Source organism: Tursiops truncatus, chromosome X (assembly GCF_011762595.2).
Source record: "Tursiops truncatus isolate mTurTru1 chromosome X, mTurTru1.mat.Y, whole genome shotgun sequence".
NCBI classification, from domain to species: Eukaryota; Metazoa; Chordata; class Mammalia; order Artiodactyla; family Delphinidae; genus Tursiops; species Tursiops truncatus.
The window spans coordinates 80164542-80186339 of record NC_047055.1 but is presented as its reverse complement, the minus strand read 5'-3'; the positions used below and the strand labels follow the sequence as shown (position 1 = coordinate 80186339).

At 37.3% G+C, this 21798-nt stretch overlaps 1 protein-coding gene across 5 annotated transcripts in view; it reads left to right on the top strand.

The window, feature by feature from the left end:
- Positions 1-19031, top strand: part of PHKA1 (phosphorylase kinase regulatory subunit alpha 1) — a 136119-nt gene extending 117088 nt beyond the window's left edge. For 3 of the 5 annotated variants that reach the window (XM_033849451.2, XM_019932155.3, XM_073799448.1), the window contains 9 exons: positions 545-623; positions 764-893; positions 3959-4060; positions 5000-5115; positions 5245-5292; positions 12607-12777; positions 14919-14972; positions 17002-17202; positions 18409-19031. In XM_033849451.2, coding sequence (XP_033705342.1) covers positions 545-623; positions 764-893; positions 3959-4060; positions 5000-5115; positions 5245-5292; positions 12607-12777; positions 14919-14972; positions 17002-17202; positions 18409-18582 — 1075 coding nt within the window. In that variant the 3' untranslated portion in view covers positions 18583-19031. The remainder of the gene's footprint in view (positions 1-544; positions 624-763; positions 894-3958; positions 4061-4999; positions 5116-5244; positions 5293-12606; positions 12778-14918; positions 14973-17001; positions 17203-18408) is intronic. The other 2 variants (XM_019932156.3, XM_019932157.3) reach the window with 2 other exon arrangements.
- Positions 19032-21798: the final 2767 nt, after the last annotated feature.

The following is a 21798-nucleotide window of genomic DNA, read 5'->3' as shown; positions in this document are numbered from 1 at the left end:
TCAATTTTGTGGCTACTGTGGGCAATCCAAAAGAAGATGGCATGCCCCATGCCCCCAGAGTGCTTAGTATCAACAGGAGAGTCAGAAGTGTAGGAGGGTGTGTGTGTGTGTAAACTGATGAAACTATAAAAAATCAGTATAACTCTATAAGGTGTGATTGTAAAGTAATAAAATGTCTTCCAAAAGGCACAGCTTAAATTTAGTTTATTACTTTTTAGCCATAATAGTTACTTGTCAAATGTTAAGAATTAACCATGAAAGAGTGGTCTGGAAGGACGTCATGGGGTGAGTTTTAAATACAATTTGGAAGGAGAAGGGCAATCCAGGCTTAGAGACGGGAGAGCAGAGCTCTCCTGAGTTGATATGGGCCAGAGTGCTTTGGGGAGGCAGTGAACTTTGAAGACTGAAAGAACCAGAATGCTACCAGTAATGATGAGATGTTGAGACACTGACTTGGACTTGGGAGGAGCTTTTTTATTTTCTCAATAAATTTAGCTTTAAGTAGTTGCAGAATTTTGTCTTTCTTCACTGTCCTCTTCCTTAGACCTCTGCCCTATGAAGTACTCACTCAGCTGATAGATGAAGCCAGTGAAGGGGACATGAGCATTTCAATTCTTACACAGGTGAGCAGAATTATAAAGCCTAATCTGGTGATTGATATTTAAAAGTTTGTTTTCAGTTGATCTGGCAATTTCTGAAGACCACAAAATAAGCCTTGTGAGATCTAGGGCATAATTTTTGTCTATATTCATTCCATGCACAGGAAATAATGGTATATCTAGCCATGTATATGCGAACTCAGCCTGGCCTCTTTGCTGAAATGTTTCGACTTCGAATTGGTCTGATCATACAAGTTATGGCAACAGAACTGGCCCACTCCCTTCGATGCTCAGGTATTCAATTAAGTAACTGTTTGAGGCAGAATTCACTTTTAATAGAGTTCTATTGAGTTTTGAATCAGGAGGGAAAGGAATCTAAAAGATTTTTATCGGTAGCTCAGAAGCTGCATATAGCAGTCTTGTTCCCATGTTAGTCAGTCTCTATACAAGTCAAGGGACTGCTATGACAAATTTATATATTAGTTATCAACTTCAAAATTCCACCTCCTAGGGGCTCTGCACTCCCAATGACATTCCTACTAACTCCTAGAGTGATCCGAGGCATACATCAAACTAAGTGTGATAGACTGGGTTCAATTCTGATTCAGGCATGGCCACCTCTGGCTGTCAGATTGAGTCACCACATCAGTTTGATTATAGTGTCAGTATTCTGTCTAGTCAACATCAGGATCAAATAAAGGAAGGCAATATTTCTATTCATATTTATCTGACAAGACTCTTTTTGATATTAGCTATAGGTATATTTGGCAAGGTAGCAATTTTAGTTAGAAGAATAGATGGGGCCTTTGGAAACTGTAGCACAGAATTATGGGGAGACCCCGTGGCATGACTATTTTTTCCTTCGGTATTTGATTTCAACAAGAATGGCAAAGTAATAGAGATAGGGATTGAATACAAAGATAAAATCACAGTTGCAAAACTCAATTTTAGCCATTGTTTCAGTTAAATTTCCCCAAAAGGCTTTTAATTGAGCTGTTAGCAAGTAGCTAAATTTATTGGTTTGAATCTAACCTAAATTACATGAGATAATGTATATTTAAATAACCCTTTAAAGGAATAAAGCTAATGATTATTTTATACCTACCATATGCCAGACACTGTACTTTTTGCTTTTTATTTACATATATTATCTCATTTAATCCTTACAACAACCAACTGGAGAAGGTATTTTTATCTCACTTTTACTGTTGGTAAAAGGAATTGAAACTCAAACTATTGGATGTAAAATAGGCTCAAGAATGTATTGTATAAAGAAGATGTGGCACATATATACAATGGAATATTACTCAGCCATAAAAAGAAACGAAATTGAGCTATTTGTAATGAGGTGGATAGACCTAGAGTCTATCATACAGAGTGAAGTAAGTCAGGAAGAGAAAGACAAATACCGTATGCTAACACATATATATATGGAATTTAAGAAAAAAAATGTCATGAAGAACCTAGGGGTAAGACAGGAATAAAGACACAGACCTACTAGAGAACGGACTTGAGGATATGGGGAGGGGGAAGGGTGAGCTGTGACAAAGCGAGAGAGAGGCATGGACATATATACACTACCAAACGTAAGGTAGATAGCTAGTGGGAAGCAGCCGCATAGCACAGGGAGATCAGCTCGGTGCTTTGTGACCGCCTGGAGGGGTGGGATAGGGAGGGTGGGAGGGAGGGAGATGCCAGAGGGAAGAGATATGGGAACATATGTATATATATAATTGATTCACTTTGTTATAAAGCAGAAACTAACACACCATTGTAAAGCAATTATACCCCAATAAAGATGTTAAAAAAAAAAGAATGTATTGTACAACACAGGGAATATAGCCAATATTTTGTAATAACTGTAAATGGAAAGTAACCTTTAAAACTGTATAAAAATTTTAAATTCTTTAAATAAAGCTAATGAGCAATTTTTAAAAAATGAAACTCAGAAAGGTTAATAACTTGCACGAAGTTACATAACTGGTAAATAGTGAAATTTGAGTCCAAGTCTGCCTGATTCCAAATGATCGCCAGTTCAGCACATTGTTATAAGATTACATGTATATATATATTTTTTTCTCAAGCTTTGGTATCAAGTGATGTTTTATGAGAGTCTGATTATTCAATAATAAACCTCAAGAAGGGATAAATCCGCAAACATTCTTCACTTTTCCTTAATTGCCCATTACAGATTTTTTTTTTCCTGTGGATTCATCAAACCATGGCTATTTATTTCTTCTAGGATAAAGTCAAGATCCCTGGGTCTGATATTCAAGACCCTCAACAGTCTGGCCTCTACCTCCCACTTCAACAGTACTTCCCACTAATTTTATCAGTCCCCATCCTTGGAGATTGATGTCTCCTCTTATTTCCAAAGCATTTATTGTCTCTACCTCTCATTTGACACTTAGTATAGCCATGCCATGTTTTACTGTTGTTTATCTTGTTTACATGTCCAGTCTTTCCCAAATAGTTGGTCAGCCTCACAAGGTCAAGTACCATGTCATACCTGTTTGTATTAACATTGTTTAAAATCATGACCTACATGTAGTAAACTCATAATAGGTGTCTGATGTTGATGAACAAATTCAAGTTATATTCTCAATATTCTTCATAATTTCATAGATTCATATCTATTCTCTTTTTAAATCCCCATATTTCCAGATAGAGAGAAGTTTTGATTATTTTAGCCCATCTTCATAGATACAATCATTGCTTTCTCCGACTGGTTTCCAGTTCCATTGTACTCCTTTCATCCTTCCCACTTTCAAATAAAGATTCTACTGAGTATCCTAATGATGTGGAAGAGGGGTGAAGAAGAAATCAAGGGCCTAGTTAATCCATAAACTGGATAATCAGTCCTTAAATTATTAAGAATCTGTTGGAGGATGAATACCTAGGCAGTATGGTGCTGGAAATTTATTTTCTTTAACATCTTTATTGGAGTATAATTGCTTTACAATGTTGTGTTAGTTTCTGCTGTATAACAAAGTGAATCAGCTATATGTATACATATATCCGCACATCCCCTCCGTCTTGTGTCTCCCTCCCACCCTCCCTATCCCACCCCTCTAAGTGGTCACAAAGCACCGAGCTGATCTCCCTGTGCTATGCAGCTGCTTCCCATTAGCTATCTATTTTACATTCAGTACTGTATATATGTCAATGCTACTCTCTCACTTCATCCCAGCTTACCCTTCCCTCTCCCTGTGTCCTCAAGTCCATTCTCTACGTCTGCGTTTTTTTCTTCCAATCAAGTGACTCAGAAATCCTAAGCAAGAAAGGAAATAGAGAAAAAAATAGGGTGAGAGTGGCAGGTCAATTAGAAATCCCTCTGTTCTAACATTTCTGCTGAGTAGCTGAGGAAGCCACAGATGGCCTGATGAATCTCAGTCCTTCAGCCATGAAGAACCTCCTGCATCACATTCTCAGTGGCAAGGAGTTTGGCGTGGAACGAAGCGGTAAGGTTGAATCACTGCATTTCTATTTCAGAATGTTTGTTTTAAATGTCTCATTGATTTTAAAGTGTTTCTTTTATCAGCGGAACTTTTCTCCCAAATAAATAGGACCCCAGTATATGAAAGTTAAAACCAAAGCTGTCTTCTGGAACAAGATTTGGAAACCACTGTGTGTCTTTTTTTCCCTTAAATGATATGTCAGTTAAGTAGATTACTAGCATATTTTGTTTTGGACTGTTTTATACATTCCCTTACATTATCTTAAGACTCTACTTTAGGACAACTAGCAACCTGTATCATCTGAAACTTTCTTGTATTCCAGTTGCCAATAATTCAGTAGCACTTATAGTGGTGTGTGTGTGTGTGTGTGTGTGTGTGTGTGTGTGTGTGTGTGTGTGTGTGTGTGTGTGTGTGTGTGTGTAGCTGCTACAGTGCACCTGATACATCCTTTCATTTTTAAATTCAAATACGTTTAGGGGTCTATCACAAATTAACCTTACACCTGCACTTGGTGGTTTGGTAGTGGTATTTGATATCAAGTACCTAAAACATCAGAGCAAATTAAAAGAGTTATCTCTCATGCTTAACTTTTAGACTTAGAATAAATAAATATATAATGTCAGATGGATGGATACTAGACCTTAGATAGTTATAAAGCAGTGTTCCTCAAGCCTTACTGTTCATAAGAATCACCTGGGTATCTTGCTAAACTGCAGGCTTTAATTCTAGAGTTGGGCCTAAAATTCTAACAAGCTTCTAGGTGAAGCTAATGCTGCAGGCCTGTGGACCACACTTTGAATAGCAAGGTTTAGTTGGTTGTTTGGTTTTTATTATTATTAACATAAAAGGAGGACATACATCTAAGTCTTTTAAATGTGGTGGAGAAAAAAATTTGAACCTGGTTATCCTCCCTCTTTCTCTTTAATCTGTCATGCTATATAGTTCGTCTCACTGATTCAAATATCAGCCCTGCTATTTCTATCCGTGAGATTGGTGCTGTTGGAGCAACCAAACCAGAACGAACTGGGATTATGCAGTTAAAAAGTGAGATAAAGCAGGTAAGATACTACTTGGGAACTGAGCTGGGATACTTTCACATTTAAGAACATTCTTTTGGACTCAGACTTTGTTAAGATCATGTATTTTGTTTCATATTCTGAGTTTAATTTGAGCCATTTATTTTTCAGGTGGACTTTCGTAGACTGTCTATCTCAACTGAGAGTCAGGTGAAACAAGTAGGGATCCTTTAATATAGATTAACTTGCCTTTAGTTCTATAAAACGTGCATGAGCTTATGGCTTTTTTACAAATAAGATAAGCCACAGAGTAGCTTGTTTGATTCTCCTTTTTAGCAATCTTTCTGCAGATAGCTTTCATTTTTCTGGGCCAAACTATCTTGCTGATTTTAAGAGGAAAGTAACTTGTTTCTGATAGCAAGAAATTGAAACCTTGAATTCCTCTTGTTAGGATTAATACATAATTTTGGAATTAATTTTATGGAAGTAGACTTACATTTCTTGCTTTTAAGAACCAGACTAGGTAAGGGCTTTTTTAAACATCTATTTTCAGTTATTGTCCAGAAATTAGATTTTTATCATTGTCATGATAGAGGTATACGAAAGGTGTTGTGAACACATAGAGGAAAAACATATAAATCAATCTGAGAGTTGGTGGGAGTCACCAAACATCATACTGTAGGCTGTTACTAATTTTTTCCTTGAAGATGAGAATAGATGAGTTATTGTGTTATACAAAGAAATAATTAACACAAACTTCCATAGTGTTTTTCAGAACTCTGGGAAATGGTGTGATTTCAAAGTCTTTTAATGAAAAGCTTAAAACTACTCCTTCTACTTCCAAAATAGACTTATGCTAGCTTACGATATTAAAACACGTCCAGAAGAGGAAAGGCAAAATGGAAATTTTGCTTGTTTGTGTGCTTGTGTGTCTGTTTGTTTTAGGAGTCAGAAACCATTTAGGAAAATAAAGAGCCAATGCTTGATGTTTAACTTGAAGTAAACTTAATTTAGGTATACCTATCAGATACCCTTTTACGTTTATATTATGCAAGTACAAGACCAGAATGGAATAAGAAAGGGCCTTGTGATAGAAAAGTGTTCACTTTACAGGATTTTTTCCTAGACAATTTGTATAATATGACCATTTTCCTATCTGAAAGGTTAAAGAACTACATTTCATACTGAAGAGTTAAAGTGATGTTCCTGGTAAACAGTTCTTGTTTTGGTTGAGAGTGATTGGCTAAATACTTCATGGTTGTTTATAGTCACAGAGTATTACTTACATGTTCATTATATATTTAGAACTTGAAGTCCATGTTCCCAGCTAGATTAGTATGATATTAAGGACTTGACCTACCCACCCAGCTATATCATTTAATTTTTTTTACACATACACTACCTATAGGACTTTAAGAAAGCCAGAATCATTAGGACTGTAATTTAGAGGATTGAGAGCTCTAAATTTTCATTACTTTCTTTCTTCTAAATACCGATTTCCATCCTCACCTGCCTGTCTGGTATTTTGTATTGTTCTAAGCCCTTTTCTCTGCCACTCACCAATGCCCTCTTTTCTGATTATAGAAAAAATACTTGTAAAGGTAGTTTTATTTATTTTACCCTTTACCATGACTTTTAGAGTCAGGCTATTTCATCAGCTTTTCTAATGATAACATGCTGGCTAGTTACTTGAATAGTCTGTAATTTTACTCTACTAATAACTTTTAAAAACACATAATGTTTGCCTTGCCTCATCCCCTTTAAAAATTTATTTTCTCAAATATTTTTTATAGCCCAATGGTAGTCATCCCCTGGGTGTAGATTTGATGTCACTGTTTTTTTCTGGTAACTGCTGTTATCTTGTATTATATGACAATCAGATTGACTGAAAAAAAATGAATCAGGCTTCCCTGGTGGCGCAGTGGTTGAGAGTCCGCCTGCCGATGCAGGGGACAGGGGTTCGTGCCCCGGTCTGGGAAGATCCCACATGCCGCAGAGCGGCTGGGCCCGTGAGCCATAAGCCGTTGAGGCCACGCGTCCGGAGCCTGTGCTCCGCAACGGGAGAGGCCACAACAGTGAGAGGCCCGCGTGCTGCAAAAAAAAAAAAAAAGAATCAAAAAGTAAAATTTATACTTATAAATCAACTTCATGCAGGGTGATATCTTTCCATTTCTTTTCCAAAAAGGCAGGTGAGGGGGTTCAACTCCAACCTCTTTTCCATTTCAGAAAACAAAATTCAATTTAATAAGTATTTATTTGTTAAGTATCTGTTCAGTCATTTATTCTTTTGACTAATATAATTAATTAAATGCCTGCTATGTGCCAGGCACTGGAAAGCATCGGTATCCGCTGGGAACTTGTTAGAGATGTGAAATATTGTTCTCATCCTAGGCCTACTGAATCAGAAAGACTTAGGTGAGGCCCAGCAATCTGTGTTTTAATAAGCTTTCTAGGTGATTCTGATGCACTTTTAAGTTTGAAAATCACTGGGTTACCTATTCTTATTGTTTATTCATTTGTAAATATTAATTGAGTGCCAATTTTGTGCCAGGCACTGGAAATACAATAGTGAACAAAACAGATGTGGTCCTTGCCCTCATGACGCTTACAGTTTAGGAAGACTGATCTCTGATTTAGTTTCCTTGGTTTAAATCAATAATCCATAATGGCCTATGATTTCAGATTTCTTAGGCTGAAGAGATTAAGGCCAGATGACAACCAAACAAAAAATGGAAAACAATTTGGAAACAATATTGGTATTTCTGTTGACTTTAACCAAGTATATACCCTGTAATGAATTAGTGTAGTATGACTTGGCCAACTTTGTCATATCTACATTAATAAAGGAAGACAGAGGCATAGAGGAGGAGTTAATCTAAAAGCTCAGAACTATTGATATTTGGTTTTGGAAAACAGTCTGAATAGCCTTTGTGGTTTGACTCCGCTTTCAGCAGCCTAGGATCTTTTTTTTTTTTTTTTTTTTTTTTGCGGTACGCGGGCCTCTCACTGTTGTGGCCTCTCCCGTTACGGAGCAACAGGCTCGGGACGCGCAGGCTCAGCGGCCATGGCTCACGGGCACAGCCGCTCCGCGGCATGTGGGATCTTCCCGGACAGGGGCACAAACCCGTGTCCCCTGCATCGGCAGGCGGACTCTCAACCACTGCGCCACCAGGGGAGCCCAGCCTAGGATCTTGATGGTAGAGACGAAGACAATGAAGATAAATCAAATGGAGTTCATCTACTTGGTGCATCAGTGTGATAGTCACTGGCCAATAGAAGTGCCTTAGGGCACTTTTCTCTTTTACATAGCAGTGGTGATATAGGCATTTGATCCAAATTAAAATGTAAGAAGTTCTTTTCTCAGAAAATATTTCTATTACCTTCTTTTTATTTTATATTTATTTCTGAATCTAAACTGTCAAAGAAACACTTTCCCCAATGTATTTTATCCTTTACTTTTATAAGTTTTATGTTGTAGCATGTACCAATACTTCATTCCTTTATATTGCTGAACAATACCTTACTGTATTGATATACACCACATTTTATTTATCCATTTATCAGTTGATGAACATCTGAGTTGTTTCTGGGTTTTGACTGTTATGAATAACGCTGCTATGAACCTTCATGTACAAGTTTTTGTGTGGACATATGTTTTTATTTCTCTTGGATATACATCTAGGAGAAGTGCTGGGTCATTTGGTAACTATGGTTAGCATGAGGAACTGCCAAATTGTTTTCCAAAGGGGACTGTACCATTTTACATTCCCACTGGCAATGTCTGAGGGTTCCAATTTCTTCGTATCCACACCAATCCTTGCTATTGTCCATCTTTTTGATTCTAGCCATTTTAGTGGGTATGAAGTGGTATCTCATTGTGGTTTTGATTTGCAGTTCCCTAAGGCTTATGATATTAAACATCTTTTCATGTGCCAATTGACTGTTTGTTTATCTTCTTTTGGAGAAATGTCCATTCAGATCCTTTACCTATTTGTTAATTGGGTTATTTGTCTTTTTATTGTTGAGTTGTAAAGATTCTTTATATATTCTGGATACAGGTCCCTTATCAGATATGTGATTGGCACATAGTTTTTCCCATTCTGTGTGTTGCTTTTCACTTTTTTTTTTCTCTGAAGCATATCAACCACACAATTTACTTTCTTGATAGTGTCATTTGAAGAACAGAAGTTTTTAGTTCGGGTGAAGTCCAATTCATCTAATTTTTCTTTTAGTGTCCTATCTAAGAAGGCGTTGCCTAGCCCAAGGTCACAAAGATTTATTCCTATTTTTTAAGAGTTTTGTAGTTTTAGCTCTTACAATTAGGTCTATGATTATGTTTATGGGTCCCCAAGACCACCTCTCGGGTTCAGTGATTCACTAGGAGGACTCACAGGACTAAGCATACTCAAAGCTATGACTTATTACAGCAAATGAATACAAAACAAAGTCAGCAAAGGGAAAAGGTGCATTGGACAAAGTCCAGGGAAAACAGGCACCAGCTTCCGGAGTGCTCTCCCAGTAAAGTCACACAGGATGCAACTCCCCGTACAATGAGTTGTGACAACATGTATGAAATATTGCCAACCAGGGAATTTCATTTAAGACTCAGCACCCAGGGTTTTTACTGGGGGCTGGTCACATAAACAGCCTCTGTCTGGCATGTACCAAAACTCTAGACTCCCAGAGGGAAAGCAAATGTTCAACATAAACCATAGAGTTTCCACAAACAGTTTAGGCACAATAAGCCACTGTTAATCAATTCTGAGAATGGTGGAAACCCTCCCAAAATCCAGCTCTCCAAATGCCAACCAAGGGCCAATCTTATAATCAGGCCTTTCCAAGAATAGCATTTCTGGCCTTCTATATTAACTCTTTTTTGCACAGTAACCCATTTGGACTTAATTTTTGTGTATGGTGTGTAGTAGGGGGTCCAACTTCATTCTTTTGAATGTGACTATCCAGTTGTTCTAGCACTATCTCTTAGATAGAAGACTGTCTTTCCTCCATTTACTTTTCTTGACACCCTTGTTAAAAACTGACAAAAATGCAGTGGTTTATTTCTGAACTCCCAATTTTATTTCACTGATCTACATGCCTAGCCTACGCCTGTATGACGCAGCCTTTTTTTTTTCCAGAGAAGGAAGGATTTATTACTTGCAGCAAGTAAGGAGAACACTTGTTTTCCCAAAGCAGTGTCTTCTTGACACAGTCTTGATTATTGTAGCTTTATAATAAATTTTGAAGTTGGGAATTGTGAGTCCTCCAACTTTGATCTTTTTTAAGATTGTGTTAGCTATCATGGGTCCCTTGAATTTTCACATGAATGTTAGGATAAGCTTGTCAATTTCTGCAAAGAACCCAATGGGATTTTGATAAAGATTGTGTTCAATCTATAGATCAGTTTTGAGAGTATTACCATTTTAACAATATTAAGTCTTCTGATCCATGAAAATAGGATCTCTATTTATTTAGGTCTTTAATTTCTTTCAACAGGTTTTGTAGTTTTCACAGTATATGTTTTACACTTCTTTCATTAAATTTATTCCTAAGTATTTTATTCTTTTTAATGCTGTCTTAAACAAAATTGTTTTCTTAATTTCATTTTCAGATTGTTGATTGCTACTGTTTAGAAATACAATTAATTTTTGTATATTGATTTTATATCGTGCAGCCTCACTGAACTCATTTATTAGTTCTAATTGTTTTTTAGTGAATTCCTTATATACAAGATCATGTCATCTGCAAATGACTTTCCACTCTGAATGACTTTTGTTTTCCTTCTTAATAGCCCTGGATAGAGCCTCCAGTACAATACTGAATAGAAGTAGCAAGATTGAACATCTTTGTCTTGTTCTGATCTTAGGAGGGAAAACATTCAGTCATCAACCATTCATTATGATGTCAGCTGTGGGTTTTTTGTAGATGCCCTCTATTAGATTTAGGAAGAACCCCTTTGTTCCCAGTTTGTTGAGTGTTTTTTATCATTGAAGCGGTGTTAGAATTTATTAAATGCTTTTTCTGCATCTATTAGGATGATATGGGTTTTATCCTTTATTCTGTTGATAGGGTGTATTACATTGATTGATGTCCAGATGTTAAAACAACGTTGAACTCCTGGAATAAATTCTACTTCATTGTGTGTATTAAAAGGTGTATCATCTTTTTTATATGTTGCTGAATTTTTAGGTTTGCTAGTGTTTTGTTGAGGATCTTTGTACCTCTGTTCATAAGGGGTATTGATCTGTAGTTTTCTTGTGATGTCTTTGTCTGATTTTGGTGTAAGGCTAATACTGGCCTCATAGAATGAGTTGGGAAGTTCCTTCCTTTTCTCTTTTTTGGAAGTGTTTGTGAAGAAGTGATATTAATTCTTCTTCAGATGTTTGGTAGTATTAACCAGTGAAGCCACCTGTACCTGGACTTTTCTCTGTGAAAGTTTTGTAATTACTAGTTATATCTCTTTGTTATAAATCTATTCAGATTTTGTTTCTTCTGGAGTCCATTTGGATAGTTTGTGTCTTTCTAGGAACTTGTGGTTTTCACCTAAGTTATATATCAATAATTTGTTGACATGTGACTGCCAATGGTATGTCCTTATAATCCTTTCTATTTCTTTAAGGTTGGAAGTGATGTCCTCTTTTTCTATCCTGACTTTAATACATTTCCTTTTTTTATTTTTTGGGTATGTCTAGCTAAATATTTGTCAATTTTTTTGATGTTTATTTTCAAAGAAACAAATTTTTGGTTTCATTGATTTTTTTCTATTATTTTTGGTTCTCTATTTTTCTTTCTGTTACAGTCTTTGTTATTTTCTTCTCTTTGCTTTCAGTTTAATTTGCTCTTCTTTTCTTCTTTTTTTCATTGTCTTAAGGTAGAAGGTTTGGTTATTGATTTGAGATCTTTCTTCTTTTTTAATACAAGCATTTATAAAATAAACTTCTCTTTAAGCACTGTTTTAGCTGCATCCCATAAGTTTTGGTATGTTGTGTTTCCATTTTCATTCATCTCAGAGTGTTTTCTAATTTTCCTTGTGATTTCTTTCTTAACCCACTGGTTATTTAGGAATGTGTTGTCTAATTTCCACATATTTGTAAATTTCCCAAATTTCCTTTTGTTACTGATTTCTAATTTAATTTCATTGTAGTAAGATAATATACTTTGTGTCTTATTTCAATTCTTTTAAATTGAGACTTGTGTTATAGCCTACAGGAGCAACAAACCAAGCCATAGACCAGTTAGAAGTTTAACAGAAATAACCTGGCAAAGAGACAGTGAAGAACCTCCCATGTCATCAGTATTTTTATGGCTTTTCTTATGTATCACTAGATGCTTTCTGAAAGGCTCATACCTGTTTACATTGCTGCTATCTACTCATAAGTCTTCTAGCTTCTCTATAACCTTTTTGTCTTGGGTGTTACACTTAATTTGTGGTTTATAATTCTGCTGAGTGTGTTTATTATTCATTGTGCTATAATACTTTAATCATAGAAACAGATAACTCTTGATTTATGTTCTTTCCTCTACTTTTCTCCCAAGTCACCTGGAACCTCTATGAGTCCAAGTATTGGGTCCTTCCCTAGTGCATGTGGTCAACAGACATCTAAAGATAGTCGTCAAGGTCAATGGCAACGCCGAAGAAGGCTGGATGGAGCACTAAACAGAGTCCCAATTGGATTTTATCAAAAAGTATGGAAAGTTTTGCAGAAGGTGAGCATAATACACTGTAGATGTCTCTTTATTTCACACACCCCCCATGAAATTATCAGTCTCCTTGTCTGAGATATGACATGACTATGATATCACTGCAATTATATAAAAGTCATGTGCTCTTATGGATAAAACCTAGAAGAAAACATTAAAATGAAACAGTTGATTTGTTATTTTGACATTACTGATAATTTAGTCTCTCTCCATAACTGTTACTGTTGCAGTGTTTATAAATGAGATTTCAAAAATCATCACTTCTCTGCTTTTTGGCCATGGTTGGATATTGTGGGACATTGTGATACATTTACTGCTAATCAAATGAATGTGGTGATAAAGACTCACTTTCTTTGTAGCTATTGTAGAGTAGAAATGTTATTTGTAGCAATGTGCTGTTAATAACAAATGTTACTACAGTAAAACAACTGTGGCATCTGGGAAGCTTTATGAGACGCTCTTACCTATTTTTTTTCTTGGATGAAAACTACTAAATAAATGCAGTCATAGTGATGCTAATAGTCCAGAGACTCTACTGGTGTGACCAATTTTTGTTTTTCTGTCAAAGGCCTAGTTTGCCAAAGACTTTCAAGGGGACATCACACCATTATGATTGTGACAGATTTAGAAGGCCAAGAAGACTATTGTACTCATTCATAGATCTCATTCATAGTCTCATAGGTGCCACTTTTTGCTTCATTGCCCTTGGTAATGACCTGAAGAACACTTCAACCAGGACTTCAAAACCTTTAGTTATGTTTCTCCCCTTAGCACACTGATATTCCAGGGACAGAATCAGGTGATCCTTTGGAAAGGTGAAATTTGATTCCTCGAACTATCAACTCTGGCGATCTTCCTTTCAAAGAGTACCTATCAGTTATTTTCCTTCCATTTAACTGCTATAGCACAGTGGTAACAGATATGTGCTGTATCTCTCCAGCTCTGCCTGGCTTATGGCAATTCAGTTTCACAGACTACATGTAGTAGGTGCTCTTCTACCCAGATACCATGGAAAGTGTCTGTTCTTGTCATCAAAGAGTTTAATCCATAGTTATCTTCTTACATAGCAGCTGTAATGCAAGGCCAAAAGTGTTATGATAAAAGTGCAAAACCAGAAGGCTGTGAGAATACAAGGGAAGGAACATTCAAGTCTGACTGGGAAAATTGGGTATTTTGTGGCAGAATCAAAGCATGAATTTGAAATCCTAATGTAAAGGGGAAAAACAAATGCCGTCTGTTTTTATTTTCATTCCATTCCTTTCAGAGTATGAATGTAACATAATCACTCTGCACATATGTTTCAAGGCTGGTAATTCTCAAAGATTGTTATTTGGCATATGGAACATGGGATGGAAGTGTCTGGTAGGGTCGATAAACTTTTTGGATTGGAATATTTATCTGTGGTTTAATATATAATGTTTTGATTTATTTAAAATCTAAAATGGCAAATCATTAATTCCCACTGCTTTTTAATAATTGAATTGATGGTGGGGGGAAGATAAAATATCATTCGTTCATACAGTATTTCTTGAGCATCTGCCATGCACTAGGCAATGTCCTAGGTGCTCACAGGAATACAACAGAAAACAAAACAGACGACGATCTCTGTCCTTATGGAACTTACATTCTACTAAGGAGAGACAATAAATAAGTAAATTATACAGAATGTTGAAAGATGACATACTGTAGAGAAAGTAGAGCAGAGTGAGGGGATCAGGAGTGCTGATGGGGGATGCTTAACTAGAAAATGTAACTATGCATGTCTGGTAAATGCATATCTTGAGTTTTTTCTCTTCAGCCCAAAAAAATCTTTATGAAAGTCTATTTGTGATGGCTCTGGGACCTACCGTGGTATCCTCTCAGATAGTCTCTGAATCTTTAGGGCTAGACTATCTCAGCAGGTAGACCTTCCCGACCCTTCCACTCCCCTAAGTAGAGGATGAAGCTTGAGTTCCCTATAGTCCAACCCTGCTTCTTGCCACACAGTAAGCGTAACCCCTTGGCAAAGACCCGTGGGCTGCAGGGCCTTTCCCTGGCCTGTGATTACTCAGCATCTACCCAGGGGAACACACTTAGAAATACTAAGTGTCTCCTTACAGTCTCCCAGTTGTCAGCATATCCTGGGTGACGTTTTTGCTGTTTTGCAGTGTCATGGACTTTCTGTGGAAGGTTTTGTTCTTCCTTCTTCAACCACTAGAGAGGTAAGATTCTGTGTCTTTCACATTTATTTGATTGATAGCTTGTCTGGCTAAAGTATTTCAGTGATCTCTTTTCAAAATAACAAATCTATGCTTTTATAAATCAACTGAACAAGAAATGCATTGGAAGAAAGGAGAGAATGTTCTTAAAAAATAGAATGGGAATATTAGAGAATAATTATGTGTTACATTAATTATATAAAGGCAGTTTCTTTTAATGGTTGATTAAGTTAGGCTGATTTATGTGAGTGTTGCCAGAATTAGAAATGGCAGATGAGATAGAAATCTAAGAATGAATGAATGAATGACTTCTCATGTCCCCATCCTGCTCATCCCTACCTTTCTCTACTAACATGTTTGTAGACTATAAACCAGTGATCATAAACCAATGGTCCTTAGCTCTAACTATATATCACAGTAACCTGAGCTCCTATCTCCAATTCAGTGGATTAGACTCTCCAGGGATGGGGCATGAGCACCTGTACTTTATTTTTTTATTTTTATTTTTTTTAATTTTATTTATTTATTTATTTACTTATTTATTTATGGCTGTGTTGGGTCATCGTTTCTGTGCGTGGGCTTTCTCTAGTTGCGGCGAGCGGGGGCCACTCTTCATCGCGGTGCGCGGGCCTCTCACTGTCGCGGCCTCTCGTTGCGGAGCACAAGTTCCAGACGCGCAGGCTCAGTAGTTGTGGCTCACGGGCCTAGTTGCTCCGCGGCATGTGGGATCTTCCCAGATCAGGGCTCAAACCCGTGTCCCCCGCATTGGCAGGCAGACTCTCAACCACTGCGCCACCAGGGAAGCCCGAGCACCTGTACTTTAAAAAAAAAAAATCCTTAGAATAATCCTGATATATCACCATGGTTGGAAAACATTGCCATGAACCACAGACATAGATTAGGAGGTGCTTTTATATTTTGCTTTTTGCCCAGTCACACTGAAATTATAAAGAAATAGCTTTTATACAAAATCAACAAAGGAGCGAGAATTGGGAAGCTGAGAATAGTAAGACTGGATAGTAGAAAATTCTCAAAAACTCTGGAGTTCTTGTAGATCATGGCTGCAAGGGTGGGTACAGAAAGTTAATGCTGTGTTTCAGGGCTCCACTCCTTCCTAGAAGCCTCTTCCCTAGTAAAGAACACTGTGTCCTCTCTTGGTCTTCTCTCTGCCTTTAAGCAAGATTGAAATGTTAACAGAATTAATAATAATACATACCTGAATGTACCTTTAAGAGTCTCCAAAACACCTTTACACAGTCTTTAATTTGATCTTCAGCACAACTATGTGAGATAGCTAAGGAAGGGATTGTAGTTCCTAGTTCACAGATAAGCATACAAATTTAGAGAAGTGAATTGTCCAAGGTCATAGAACCAGTAACTGACAAAGACAGGACTTGAACCCAGGTCTTTAGACTTCAAATCTACATTGCCACCCTAAAGTATATACTTAATACAGTTTTACCAAAAATTAGCCCTCAATCCCCTTCACCCTAAAATAACTTCATATTTCTTCATGCCCTTTTTAATCTAACAGTATATAAATATTTTACATAATCCTCATCATCACGTATATACAATTTTAGTTTCTACTTAGATTTTTCCTTTATCCACAGTCATCTTATTTATTCTTTTAATGATTCTATAGAAACTCATGAAGTTGCTGTACCATGATATGCCATTATTTACACAACCATTCCCATGTTTAGATTACTTCTAGTTTTCCACTTGTGACTAATGCTGCTATAAAACACTCTTGCACATAGGGCTTTTCTCCTCTCTTGAATTATTTCCTTAGGATGAACTTCCAGAAGGAGGATTATGGATTAGAGGGCATTGATACTTTTATGACTCTTGTTATGCTTGCCAGATTGCCTTCAAAAACAAGATTGAACCTATGTACTCACTCAATTATATTAAAGGAGACTGAAGCAGTACTCTTGGCTACAGTATTTCTTCTGCCTTTCAGAATAGGTAATTGATGTCTCCTGCATGATGGGCTCTTAGGAAGTGATTTTCTTCTTCTCTATCACAGATGACTCCAGGTGAGATTAAATTCTCTGTTCACGTGGAGTCTGTCCTGAATCGTGTACCTCAGCCGGAGTACCGCCAGCTTCTGGTTGAAGCCATCCTTGTCCTCACCATGATGTCAGACATTGAAATTCATAGTATTGGAAGCATCATTGCTGTGGAAAAAATAGTGCATATTGCCAATGACTTGTTTCTTCAAGAACAGGTAGGCAAACCTGTTGTTTTCTCAAAGAGGAATGTCTGATACTAACCTGACTGCATTCAGAGCTCTTCAAGAAGCCAAGGTCACTTTCTTGTGTCCTCTTCCTCATAGCTCTTTTCTAGGCCCCCTTTGTAGTGGCTCTGAGCTCTATCTGTAAAAGAAGTAAGCTGTGGGATGACCTCTGTCTTTTACCATGAGTTTTGTGGTTGTGTTACATGGTAAAGTTGCCTGGAACTCAGGAGACTTTTATGCTTTTCGTCATATTTCAGACTACTTTTATCACACTACTTTTCGTAGCGATAAGGACTTAATAAGAAACTATTGGGTAGTATATCCTTTCTGGACTATTAAGGAAAAGAGAAGATTTGATTTTGGTTTTGTTTTGGTTTTGCTTTTCTCTCTTACCTGTAGGAAAATATTAAAGTGAAACTTTTAATTCTACATTTCCTTATTTTCTTAATAAATCTTATTCCAGGAAATAAAGCACATTTTAAAAATGCAAACTATTGAAAGCTTTCCAAATATTTCTTAGATTAAGAGTAGGACCACATAAAGTGAAGGACATGCACTGCTGTTAATAGAACAGTCTCCAAAACATGTAATCAGTATTTCATTCTATTAGGCCCTGGGGGGGAATGCAAAGGAAATTAAAAGTTTCTCTAGGACTTTTCAAGGATTTTCTAGGACAGTCCTAATTTTAAATATTCTGATTGCTCTTAGTTCGTTGTAGCAGAAAATGTGATCCCTTTTAGGCATAGACTCTAGATTGGAAAGCTTGAGGTCTATTTGAATTAAGTCGACTTAGAAAGAAATAATGATGAAATGCAAGATAAAATAATACATGCTGAAATCAGTGGTACTAGAAGGATTCAGACCAAAGTCCCTCTAGGGTGATTTGTAAGTATTAACATTTGACTCTTTAACAAACACAATTGTAATTACCTATTATATTTAACTTTCAAAAATTCAAAACAATTAATGCTTTAAAAATAATTTCATGTGATTTTAGGATCTAGTGAAAAATGCATATATAGAAACTCATAGTCACCATTTTGTGCATAACCCTGATCCCTTCCTGTCTAAACAGCCTAAGATCCAACTAGTTGGTGATGGGGAGGAGGCTCTGAGTTATTCTAATCAGGACTTTAATTAGTAGGATTAGTAATTTTTCCTTTCCCCTGTGTTCTCCCACCCTTAAAAACCAAACAGAAAACCCTCGGCGCAGATGATATCATGTTGGCCAAGGATCCTGCATCTGGCATCTGTACTCTTCTGTATGACAGTGCACCCAGTGGCAGGTTTGGCACCATGACCTACCTCTCCAAGGCAGCTGCCACCTACGTGCAGGAGTTCCTGCCTCACAGCATCTGTGCCATGCAGTGAGGCCTCTAGGCCCTGGCTGCTGGGAGCCTTTTGACAGCTGGCTCCTGCCTCATTGTGCATGGAACTGAAATGTGATGGCCTGATCACTCCCGACCGTGCCCCTTTCCAACCCATCCCTCCCAAGAAGAGCGAACTTTTCTGATAAACTAACTGGTGTAGAAGACGTGAACCCTTGCCTGGAGGCATCTGCTCACCCAGGCTTTTCAGTGCCTTAATTCTTTCATGGTTCATAAAAGTTTGCATGTGTTTTTATTCTCTAGATCTGTTACAACCTTAGTTTTCTAACTCCTGTTTGGGGAGCAGGTGTTAATAATAACTTATTCCTAAAGTTTGATTTTTCTTATGTTTGGTTCATTGTGTGAACGAGTAGTGGGTGCTTTGGAACATTATTTCAAGTGAGTAAACCCTAAATTGTTGGACTTTATGCTGCTATAAATTGGAAATGTCTATCCTAAGTGCCTTTTCTTGGGAAAAGAGTACCAGATCATGGTTTTCTTCTTTACTCACATGCTGCCTCACACTGAATGATGAACTCCTTTCTGTGCAGAACTTACTGTCTCTGCTTTTGCCTTCTCTATATCGGCACACATAATTCTTACTCTCCCTTTGGTGAAATATCAAAAAAATGCAAGTGCAGTGTGCATATTTAAGGATTTCAGTATTAACACTTAAAATCACATTTTATGAAGATTGCTGGTACTCAAAGATGTATTTGTAGTAGAAAATGTAGAATAACCCAGAGAAATGGAGCCAGGATCCCAATTCCAGAAAGGAGGGGGGCAGAAGAGAAGATGTCTGGGTAGAGTCTTACACCTAGGAAACAGAGAAGGAATTAGAGATGGGTTAGTGCCCTGAAGAGAGCCTTGTACACTAATCCATGGCTCTGAAGAGTGGGCCAGCATACAACACAGAGAATAATTGAAGCCTCTGTCTTTGGCGAACAGGCATATAGCAGTCCAGTCTATAGCTGCTTTACTGAGCACTCTTTCTTTGTGCTCACCTGGTCTCCGTCTCACTCACCTATTCACTCTCTATAGCATCCACCCCCTCCAACTCCCTGCCCTCCTATCTACTTTTAAACTCATTCATTTACATTTTTACTTCCTGATTCTCTGTGTTCATATCTATGTATATCTTGATATCTGCAGGCATGTATCTGTCTCTCGTAAACACCTGCATTTGTATGTGTGTCTAAGCACACGTGGGAATTTTTCTGAATGTTAAGTAGTTTTGACATGTCTGTATATCTGTCTTTATCTACATTTGACAAACTGAGTTAAGTATGTAAATATGAGTGTTGTGTGTGGGAGAGGGGTGTGACTATGGCCTCAGGCTGATATGCAAAAGATAGTGGAGGATTCCTTGAGTCCTCTTTCCTAGTCTCATGTTTAGGTAGCCAGTTGAAGAATGTTTCTCCTAACTTTCTGTCTTAGTTCCAGGCCACTATAACAAAATACCATAGACAGGGTAGCTTAAACAGCAAACATTTATTTCTCACAGTTCTGAAGGCTGAGAGATACAAGATCAAAGTACCAGCAGATTCAGTGTCTGGTGACGGCCCTCTTTCTGGTTTGTAGATAGCTGCCTTCTTGCTGTATCCTTACATGGCACAGAGAGAGTGAGCTCTCGGCTCTTCCTCTTTTTCTCAGGGCACTAATCCTACCATGGGGACTCTACCTGATTATCTCCCAAAGGCTCCCACCTCCAAATACTTTCACATTGGGGATTAAGGCTTCAAGATATGAATTTTGGAGGGATGCGAACATTCAGTCCATAGCATTTTCCTTCTCCTGTTAAGACTCTACTAATTTCCCTGTTTATACTCAGATAACCTCCTACTTCAATCCCCTATTTTCCTTCAGATTTTTTCAGGTTTTTCTCCAAGAATGGGGATGGGGGATTCTCTAAATAATTGTAACAGAACCAGTGACAATATTATGAGTACACATGAATAAATGAGCATAGTAGGGTGATAGAAAACAGATAGTGGAAACAAAGAAAGGATGGCCAAACTTTTCAGTACCTCTCTTATAGGAAATGGAAACACACAGTAAGTAGCTTTCTGATTACATGATTTTCTGGTCACATATAAAGAAAATTTACACCCTGTTCTGAAACTGTCTTTTCACTGGCTGCAAGTGTACCCCAGCCACAGAGAGTACATCTGGAGTGGCACAGTTGAAAGCCACCACTCCCTCCCACACAAATTTACCTGAACTGACCCTGATGGCTACATTTCTCTGGGTTTATGAAGTTATCTATCACTATGCTTCCCACACACAGCTACTTCACTTTTAAAGCAACTGTTTAGAAAACTTGATTCATATTTTGTTCATTTTAAGCATGTGGTACTAAAAAACACATTGGACACTTTTTAAGCACTTATGTTTTGAAAACAGAATAAAAAATTAGAATTTCCAATTAAATCATGTCTGGTGCCAATGTGCAAAACTTTATATGTGTTTCTGTGATTGGAGTTTATTTCATGGCTCTATTTTACATACTCTAATTACGCGGTACAGTCAAAGTTCATAATTGGGTCAAAGTAGAATAATATTAATACATAAATCATATATTATACATTATATAATATGGTATGTAATATATGTAAAGAAATGCAGTTTTATCATTCGAGTGCATGACTGCTCAAACTAGGCTCACTGAATTCCAACTAGCTTATTGACATCTGTCGGGAGCCTGTTCTGATGAATGAATAAGACTGATTTTTGGTCAGCATTAAAATTGTTTGCAGGTGGTGCTCCTGCACAACTGGAGGGTACCTAAAAACAGTTCGTTCTCCTAAGTGTTATAACTATTCGGCAGAATCTTGTTCAACTACTCATTAGCCTTTGTGTAACAAGAGAGGGTTTATCCAGCAAGGATGAACAGTCTCTGCAGTCCCATCCTGGTTAATTAGGTTATACTACATTCTGAGAATTTTATGCAGCTGATGGGTCCAAAGTTATTCTTACTCTGACCCTTTTCTACTTACCAAATACCTAGTACCTGTACTAATGCAATGGAGATAAATATAGTGTCTTCCACACTTAGTCTTCATTTCCTATTAAACTTGAGTGACCTTAGGTCTTGGTTTGCCCAGGACAGTCCCCGTTTATGCCTGTTGTCCTGGCATAATTATTAATAGCACTCTCTGTCACTCAAAAGTGTCCCAGTTTGGATGGTATGGTCACCCTCTATTTAGCAGAAGTCCGATTT